General features: G+C 35.3%; 1 protein-coding gene across 1 annotated transcript; it reads left to right on the plus strand.

Moving 5' to 3' along the window:
* The first annotated feature begins 416 nt into the window (after window positions 1–416).
* On the plus strand, window positions 417–7,080 carry LOC114067040 (interstitial collagenase-like). The gene is made up of 10 exons (XM_027902218.1): window positions 417–441; window positions 1,411–1,655; window positions 1,980–2,128; window positions 2,219–2,344; window positions 3,120–3,281; window positions 3,646–3,763; window positions 4,417–4,550; window positions 5,582–5,741; window positions 6,602–6,702; window positions 6,918–7,080. Exons 2-10 carry the CDS (start codon window positions 1,504–1,506, stop codon window positions 7,016–7,018), a joined length of 1,203 nt encoding a protein of 400 aa, XP_027758019.1. The 5' UTR covers window positions 417–441; window positions 1,411–1,503; the 3' UTR covers window positions 7,019–7,080.
* Window positions 7,081–10,004: the final 2,924 nt, after the last annotated feature.

Here is a 10,004-nt window from a genome sequence, read left to right on the forward strand (position 1 = left end):
CTCAGTTCTGCTAATATCATAAGAAGGTTTTAGATACAAATTTTAGGTAACTGATAATAGTTCTCCTGGAGTTATGCTGCTGAACTTCCTTATTTTTAAACATGCTACAAAATTACCCAAAAGAGAAGACTAGGACTAGATAAGGACAGTAACATTAATTAAACAGATTGCGTCACTACCTGGTGATGAAACCGTTATGCATCAGTTTTACTAATCAGAGGATATTATACAGCGTGAGTCAGCCTGTCACTGATTTACTATTACCTATATAAACAAAGCTGAGAAGTGTGTTCAGTAGCTCAGGAACGAAACTGAGGCAGAGAACCTTGGATGAAGATGAAGACCCTTTCACTTCTCCTGTTGCTATATGCAGCTGTCTCCTCTGCTCTTCCTGTGCCTCCAGAAACAGAAGATGAAGGAAAAACCCTACAGCTTGTAGAGGTAAATATTTTTTTTCAGTGCATTTCAAAGGGTAGTCTTTGAGATTATTATATATAATTGCAACTCACAGAATATTTCTTGAAATTAAAGATGTACCATTTTGCAGAGGTCTCAAGAGAAAGCTTTCCCAATCAATCTAGAAAATGTGTGGAAATTATTTATTATCGAAACTCATCTGAATCTTGTATACTTCACTTTTGGTGTTTTCAGTAAAATAATAAAGAACTTCTGAAGCATGAGTTCTAGCAGCAAGGTCTGTGGCTCTGCAGAAATAACTGAACTCGGTAACAATATGAATTTTTGAATGTGCTTTGAAACTTTAATATGACTGGTCTTAGTAACATAAGGAAGCAAACTTGCTTGAAGCAGGCGTGTACATCCAATGTTTGGATGAATAGATCTCTTACGGAATATTTTGGAAAAAGGGACATCTATGGGGAATACACAGACACAACACTATTTGTTGTAGACAAAATTGTTGAAATGTATGAGAGACCTGAGTTTCTGCTATCATATCTTGGAGCTAAAAATAAAAGGCACCATTTGCCAAGTCTGACTTTCTAGTAGTAGTCACCTCCTTCCATGGGAGACTTGCCTGTTTGGAGTATCACTGCCAGTCTTGATTTCCTTGAATGAGACCAGATATAAGCTTCCTCATAAGTTTCACTGTTAGAGTGATGGGACATGATGAATAATGTGGGAGTATTTATTAATAGTAACTACGAGATTTTTCAGGATATTTCTTCATATATTCCATCAGTGAAACAAGAAATTCAGAACATTAAAGCAAAACTGTAAATTATACCTGACTCCTCACACCACATCCTGGAGAAAATAGGTTGTTCTTACTCATGGTAAACACAGGGCATGTTGACATGGGAATAGTTCATGATTACTTAGAAAATTAGTGTGACCCAAGACAGTACTGATATGTCACAATGCTCTTCTTTTTTTAAAACTCTGATTCAGAGTTATCTACAGAATTTCTATGACCTTCAAAGGGATAGCAGTCCTCATTTAAGAAGCCATGGTGAAAATCGCCTTGTTGCAAAGCTCAAGGAAATGCAGTCATTCTTTGGACTACAAGTGACTGGGAAACCTGATCCTGACACTTTGAAGATGATGAAAAAACCCAGATGTGGTGTGCCTGATATAGGGCAATATGTGTTCACAGCAGGAAACCCCAAATGGAAAAGAAATAATCTGACATACAGGTAATATTTCCTAATCTGAATCAAAAGGTCTTATTAAAAAAATCTAACACTCCAACTTTGTGGGGAGAGGGGTCTGAAGTAATTATATTATGCCACATATGGACATACAGAGTGATTAAGTGATTTCTAAAAGAAGACCCACTCTGGAAGGCAGTATCTAAAATGAAGCCATTATTAATTTTCATTCACAAAAGATATGTCTAAGTTTTTTTACTTTTTTATAAGTTATTATTTTTCAACTAAAATGCTGAAGTTCAGGGAAAATGCTGAAATTTCAATGACATTCTTAGCAATATATTATTATGTGTTGGTTTTTCTTTGAAGAGTCTTGAATTACACCCCAAAGATGAGAAAAGCTGATGTAGATGAGGCAATCCAAAAAGCTCTCAGTGTCTGGAGCAACGTAACACCACTGACATTCCAAAGGGTTGAGGACAAAGAAGCAGATATAATGATCTCTTTTGCTTATAGAGGTAACAATGATAACTTTGCACATTCAATAGCCATCTGCAGTCATAGAAATAATTTGGGATTTTAACTGATTTTTTACATCTTCATTTTAGACCACCGTGACAATTCTCCTTTTGATGGTCCCAATGGGCAGCTGGCTCATGCGTTCCAGCCTGGTGAAGGTATTGGTGGGGATGTGCATATTGATGAAGAGGAAGCTTGGACAAAAGATGGAAGAGGTAAGGATTTTGTAACTGCATTCATTTATATAGTTTTACCCTGGATGTTCTTAGCTCATGTGATGCTTATTAGTTCATGAGCTTGACTATAGGCAGAGAAGAGAGCAAAAGGGATAGAACTTGGCCTTTACAATTGCTTTGCTTTTTTTTTTTTTTCTTAAAGGAATTAACTTGTAGAAAATAGGATTTTAGGTCATAATGGTTTATAATGGCACATAAACTTTAGTTCATAATGGTTTATAATAATTTTAAAGTCGGCATTCTAAAATACTTTTTTTTTCAGATGGAAGCTAAAACTTGTATACAAGCAGATCTGATGGGAGACTTCTCTTGGCAAATCCTTTCTCTTTCTTAACCTAGCACTTCAAACTTTGGTGCTAACTATGGTGTTCCAAGTATCACCAAAACTGTAATCTCAGTGTTCGTTTCGAAGTTATTTTTCTGTTGGATCACTGCCAACAATTACTCATCATTGATATGATCCTTGATCTGAGCAGTTTAATGTGACAGCAGGAGAAACAGTTTGTGTTTAAGATACAAGAACACTAGAGAAAGGACAATGAGACCAGAAAGGACAATGAGGCCAGACATTCTTTAGTTACTCATATAGCTCTTCTGTTGCAATATTTTTGAGTTGTGATGTTGATAGAATTACTTAGAATCTTTCCTGTACCTCTAGTGTGTTTTAGGAGGAAGCATAAGTGCTTCCTATTTAGTTGACTGTGCTGAATACTAAAACAGATTTTACCTTGTTTGTATGATTTTTATCCCATAGGTTATAATTTGTTCATTGTTGTTGCACATGAGCTTGGCCATTCACTGGGTCTGTCTCATTCAAATGATCCTGGAGCACTGATGTATCCAGCTTACTCCTACACGGACCCCAAGGAATTCCTTCTTCCCCAGGATGACATTGATGGCATTCAAGCCATCTATGGTAAGAAAAAATATATTTATTTAATATTTCTACTTGAGATGTTGGTAAATGATAAAAAAATGTATTAAAAATACATTTATTCCACCAAAATTAAAAGTTTAACAGCTTCTGAAAAATGGGTAACAAGAGAGAGAAAATTCCTGGAAGCTAACTTCAGCTGAAGTCTATTTCTATAAAAAATTCATTTTGGAACTGATGAACACAACAGGTCTTACCAACATTAAAATCCTGCATATCATGACAATCTTACTTTAAAACTGTATCCCTTCTCATTCTCTGTAAAAAAAGTTCTTGATGTCTTCACAGAGTTCTGAACACTGTCTTTATATTTCTCAACACTAAATGATAAATATTCATCCTATAGGGCAGTCTAATGCTGCTGTGCAACCAACAGGACCAATAACTCCAGAAGCCTGTGACCCAAATTTGACATTTGATTCTATTACTACCCTACGTGGAGAAATATTCTTCTTCAAGGGCAGGTAACAACAACAAGCATATATATTATCCCTTTGAAAGATTCAGTAGTTTAAAAAATTCCACTAAGGGAAAAACTATCATTTTGGAATGCAGGACAAAAAGAAGCACTTTCTAGTGCTTCTACCATGTATTTACAGAAGCAACAGTTCTCCAAACATTAGTCCTAAGAGCCCTAGTTGACAAGAGCAGGGACAGTGGTAAGGTCTTGTAGGTTGTCTTCCAGCTATTCTACTACTGTGGCCACTGCTTGTCTCTAAACTTGATTCAATTAAACAGCAAGAACATTCATATGTCCCTTAGCAACGTGTCCATGAGTCCCACACTCATCCTCAGTTATGGAGCAGGGGCAGAAGTGAAGACATGGCAAGGTAGAAAGATGTTTGCTAGGTGGTTACTGAATCTAAGTTTGAGCTTTCTTGTTAAAGAAATAAATAAATAGAAGGTCCTGTATTGAACTTGCCTGTTTTTTAACATGTAACTGAGGTGCTAAAATTAAGAATTCTGTTGCTGTAGATTTCCTTTACCTTCAGTGGAGAGGGGGTATTCATAGCCAAGTACTCATCTCCTCTCTGTTATACTCCAGGATGTATAATAATTATTTTGCATTTATGAAAGGAGTGGAACTATTTAATCACATAAATTTTATTTGAAACAGATACATGCTGCGTAAACATCCTGCGAGGACAGAGACTGAGCTCAATTTTATCTCACTGTTCTGGCCAACATTACCATCAGGAATTCAAGCTGCATATGAAAACATTGAAAATGATGAAATTTTACTTTTTAAAGGTAATGAAATCTGAAGTTCTGTACTTTTTCTGACCAGTTGCTTCCTGCTCCTTTGCAAACTATGCAATTACAAAAGTCAAAGTGTTTTTTACGGAAGTGAAAGAGAGAATCTTACAATTCGGCAAGTAATTAAACCAGAGGATCATACTGCTGTAAGGGTTCTCCAGAGTTATAAACCTGAAAACTTGCCCCTCTATTATACCTAATACTCTGAAAAACAAGACATGAAAACAGCTACCCTTTTTCAGGTCTAGTTCTCTTCAGGTAACAGTACTTCGTGCAGAAGGATTTTTTCTGAATTGAATTTACAAATACAGGCCTTTTTACACTGCTGTTACTGGTATGCTTATTAGTTTTATGTGGTATTTTTGGAAAAAAAAAAACCCTGCAAAAAAATGTTGGTGGAAAAGAGTACTGTGAGAGGAAAATTGTTCACTGAACTAACAATCAGTCCTTTTCATTAAAGGTCTCAAATACCCTTTCAAATATCTCAAATAACTTTATTATATATTTATTTAGGTACAGGGTATATTACTATATATAAATATGTTCATAGCATCTAATATTACCAAAACATTTTTATTAGAAATATATGTTTTTCTTAATAGTTTAATTTGATGCACATTGACTAAATTTCAAAATATTACATTATTCTATAATCAAATAGTATATTGCAGGAATTTAATAAATTCAATATCCTAATACAGTGTCAGCTGATTAACTCATCAACCTCCAACCTTCTCCAAGTTGTTATCCAGACAAGTACTTTATATTAGTTTCAAAAAAAAAAAAAATCTGGAAAAATTCTATTCATACCCCTTATGATTCTAATGTTTAACTCCCAAAAACAAAAGGTATTTCCACTGTCTTCATGATGTAGTCCCACTGTGAGAATTAGAACCATTTTCTCAAGTAGAAAACTGAGAGGAATAATACTGACATCTACACACATTGTTTTCTGCACATCTAAAACACAAGTAAATGCTGCTTATGAATAGCAAAACCAAATGAAATTTTCTTATATTTTTCAGAGGATAAATATTGGGTTGTCAGGGGATATGACATTGCACCTGGCTATCCCAAACCAATCTACCGCTTGGGGTTCCCGAAGACTGTTAAAAGAGTTAATGCAGCTTACAGTGATGAAACCACAGGAAAAACATACTTCTTTGTAGCTGACAGATACTGGAGGTAAGATTTTATGTTCATTTACCAGAAAGCCTATTTTCATTTGTCCCTGGGGATTGATGTATTACTATAAAATCCAAGTGTAATGATGTCTAAACAAGGTATATTCCACAAATTTAAATGTGGTTTTCTGAAGCTTAAAAAAATTCAGCATTTGCTAGAAAACATCCACTTATATACATATATATATATATATATATATTGGATTCCTGTAGCAGGAATGTAATTACTTGGAACTGAATGAAACAACTACTCAATTAAACAGTGGTTTTCTAGTAAATTACTCACTTTTTCTCTATGATGGTGCGGTAGTTCTGTGCAAATATGATAGTGTCCACTTTGAATTCACATTTTAAACAAAATTAATTGCTAATAGAGAGTGTTGTAATTACATTCCTCTATGAAGACACTCTAAATATTCTCCAAATTTACAATTGGTTGTATTTCTAATTCAAGCTCATGACAAATTTCAGAGAGCAATGTTGTTTAAGACTTGCATCACTCACAAAAACTCAACAATGTTTCAGGACTGTGCTACTGTCTTCTTCTCCAAAGTTTTCTGTTTTGCTTTTATATTGAACTGGATATTCAGTGTCTCAAAACAAAAACTCTTTTATGTGCCAGTGATGTCTAAGGAAGGGCTATGCCAGTCCAGAAATACATTAATAAATTCCTAGGCTGTGTTCCCAGGGTCTCTGAGAACCTTGTTGCAAAATACATAATAGGGAGAATCAAAAAGCTACTTCAGTTAATCTCTATAAGGCTTCTGAGTAACACTAAAGTTGTGTGTGTGCACGAATTCACTTTTGCCTTTCAAAATAGTCTGCTTCCTCACAAAATGTAATTGTGTTTCTTGTTCTAAGGTATGATGAAAAGAAAAAATCCATGGATCATGGTTATCCCAGGAAAATAGTCTCCGACTTTGGAAAAATTGGCAGAGTTGATGCTGCTTTCTGGAAAGATGGTGAGCAAAACATACTTTCATCTTTTTTACGTGAATATTTGGGCTTTTGTAGATAGAATAATTTTCAAAAGTTTTCAGAGAGCTGTTATTAACCTTAATGAGAAGGTAATGAAAAATGTCAAGTATATATGGACAATTTATAATGAGGATTTTTTTTTTCAAAGTACTTAAAAAAGTCACCTCTGAAATATAATTGGATTAAATTTTACTTCTAGGCTACGTCTACTTCTTCCACGGAACAACTCAGTTCAAGTTTGATCCTCGTGCCAAACGGATTGTTGGGCAAATGAAGAGCATCAGCTGGTTTAATTGTTAATTGCAATGTTTTTCCATATACACATTGCATGTTTTTATATCCTGGATTTTTCAGCATTGCCTGACTACCAGGTCAGAATGGAGTATACTACTAACAATTATTTATTTTAAACCAAATACATTTATATAATTTATTGTTATTTCACCTGTTACTGTTAAGTTTCCTAATAAATTATGTTTCTCATTTAATTGTGCCCTTGATGTCTTATTTGCCCTAATGCTCAAGAGCCAAGTCTAGCTTCCAAACACTAAAAAACAATGTGTTCTGGCAGGAAATGGCAAATCTTTTTTCCTCAAGACAGAGAAAGGAGTAGACAGATGTCTCTGAATTTCATCACCCTACACAAGCCCTGGTGAAAATCTGATGGGCAATTAGGCCACTTGGAGCTCATTATCATCAGTGTGCAAGTCTACTTCCACTTTCTGTTCCTCTTTCCCCAACTTCCACTCTTAGCCTACTCTCTGGGGTGTATGTCTTTGCAGCTGTAGGCAGAGGGGTGTGACGTGTGTGGCCTGTGTGTTCTTATATTTTGGGGTTTAGAAACTGATTTCAAGGCTGGAATTGTAGATTAGAAAGGACTCCTGAGATCACTGAAACAAGTCTCTTGCTATCACAGGTAGCCACTTCATATAACGAACAAATAAACCTCTTTAATCAGGGACCTTTCAAGTGCTTACTACTCCAGTAGTTAGTAAATCCCTCCTAATTTCAAGGGGTTAAAGAAACAAGAAGTCTGCTTAAAAAATTAAAATTCTTGGCCAGAAACACTTCTGATACAAAAATGCATGAAAAAGACAGTTTGACTTCCAGCCTGACCATATTTTTTGCGAATACCCTCAATTAAAATGGTTTTTGAAGGGTTATCCACTTTCTCTTTAATCTTTATAGCTCAGCTGATAACATCTAAAGACATATGACCGTAACAAAATGTGTTATCTTGTGTAACACCTATATTATTCAACATGCTTCAGAGGAAGGTCCAAGGTTACTGTAATTGAAGTAATTATATTTGAGGGAAGAATGTGTAAGCTCATAAAAATATGTATGTTTCATTTTTTTCGTTACTTACCTGTCCGTATTAGAAGCCCATTAAATTATATCCTTCATAAATAAAAAACAGGCTACGTAGTTCTTATGTTTAATAAATTCAGGAGTAAAGGTTAATCTAAATACTATTCAAAGATAATAAATTGTATAATTGAAAATTAACTTCATTATATACTTTATAAAATCTAAAAAAATATTATAAAATTACAAATATAAAAATAAATTACAGCAAATCAAAGGCTTTAAATAAAAGTCAATTTATGTGAATCCTGTTCTCACAAGGTATTATAGGTATCATTCTTCTAATTTCAAGCATTTGTAGTAATGCTGTTTAAATGTATTTTCTCAAGTAAGCCAGTACTGCTGAACTAATAAAGACAATTAAACTAAAAATTGCTTGGGAAATATATAGATCTAAATAGATTCTAAAGGGTTTTTTAGCAAGGAAGATTTACAAACATAATACAAAATTACAAGAAAATATAATATTTCTTAATAGAACAATTATATATTAAAAATTAAAAACTAGGAGCACGTGTCCCCTACAAAAGTGATGCAGAAGCAGAAGATCTCAAGGCAATGCCAAAAGAGCTCCTCAGATTTAGAGCAGAATGCTAATCTCTCTCTAGAAGAAAAAAGTAGTGGGTAGTCATGGAGCAGAGAAATGTTAAGTGGTAGATAAGGGGTAAGGAACTGTTTATGTTTTAGAGGAAAGAAAGATAAAGGGTAATTTACAAACCATGGAAGATAAAGAAGTTAAAAAGAGGATGAAGATTCTAATGGTATATTTTTAGTTCACGCCTTTTGGTATACTGTGAAGCTTTTATTTTTGGTTGCCAGACACATTTTTGAAATCACTTTGCGTATTTCCCAATTGCAGGGAAGACCAAGAGCTCAGAAAGAAGTGATGTCTTTGTGTGTACTTATGTGAGTGAATATTTCCTCTGCCTTCATGAGCGTGGTGATTGCTCCATCCCAGCCACACCATTAGGAGGAAGGGTATCTCTGGTACCAGTGGCTCTTGTCTGCCTTCAGGCATATGCTTTCATACATAATTTGGAATCTGGGTGTTGTTTCCAGCTCAGTCCACACAATCACCTGCCATTTTCTTACTTTAATAACTTTACATCCTATTTGCTAATTACTGGACTGTGTTAAAGCACTATACCATTCCCTACTGTCTTGTTACACGTTTAGTGTCTAATCATAATCCCTATCATTACTATCTGAGATAGATTTGCTTAGTGTGTTTAGTGCATTTGAGGTGCCTAGGGTATCCAAGCAACAGGATTTCTGGGAGACCATCACTTCCCAAAGTCCCACAGAGCCTGTGCTGTCTCTAGGGACTTATTCTCAGGTAGTGGAATCCTGCCCTCACAGGCTGCAGTCTTCGGTGAAGGTTTGTCAAAGGTCAGAGAGATTATCTGAACCATTTACCTCTGTCCCATGTTTTTCACTCAGCTTGAGTAATGATTCAAGTTTTTGATTCCATGGAAAGACTAAGCCTGAAAAGCGGTGGCTCAGCTCAGATGCCTGAACAGTTCTCTAGTGTCATTAAGGTACCTGAAGGTTTCCAGTTGGCTTCCAAAACTACCAGTCTAGAAGCCACATGTCCCCTCTAGGTTCTGGATCACAGCCACCAGACCTATGTCAATGTCTCATGTTCACTAGACTGTCTCAAAAACACAACAAATCACATTGCAGGCAGCTTAATTGCTGTCTAAGTGTTTTCATCTGATCTCAGGCTTAGGTTGTCATCACTGGCAATGGTGTCTGTCAAAACATTTGGTGAGCTCCTGAGAGCATCCTGCTAAAGTTTACTTCCTACGTGTGGTCAGATGACATGCTCTCTAGATGCCATTTGACCATATTGATTAGAATTCTGTAGATACAATGCAAGCTTAGACAGTTAACTCACAGACACCCACACTGAGAACAA

The sequence above is a fragment of the Empidonax traillii genome, unplaced genomic scaffold (genome assembly GCF_003031625.1).
Source record: "Empidonax traillii isolate 1590-97213 ecotype Southwest subspecies unplaced genomic scaffold, ASM303162v1 scaffold853:size531304, whole genome shotgun sequence".
Classification (NCBI taxonomy): Eukaryota; Metazoa; Chordata; class Aves; order Passeriformes; family Tyrannidae; genus Empidonax; species Empidonax traillii.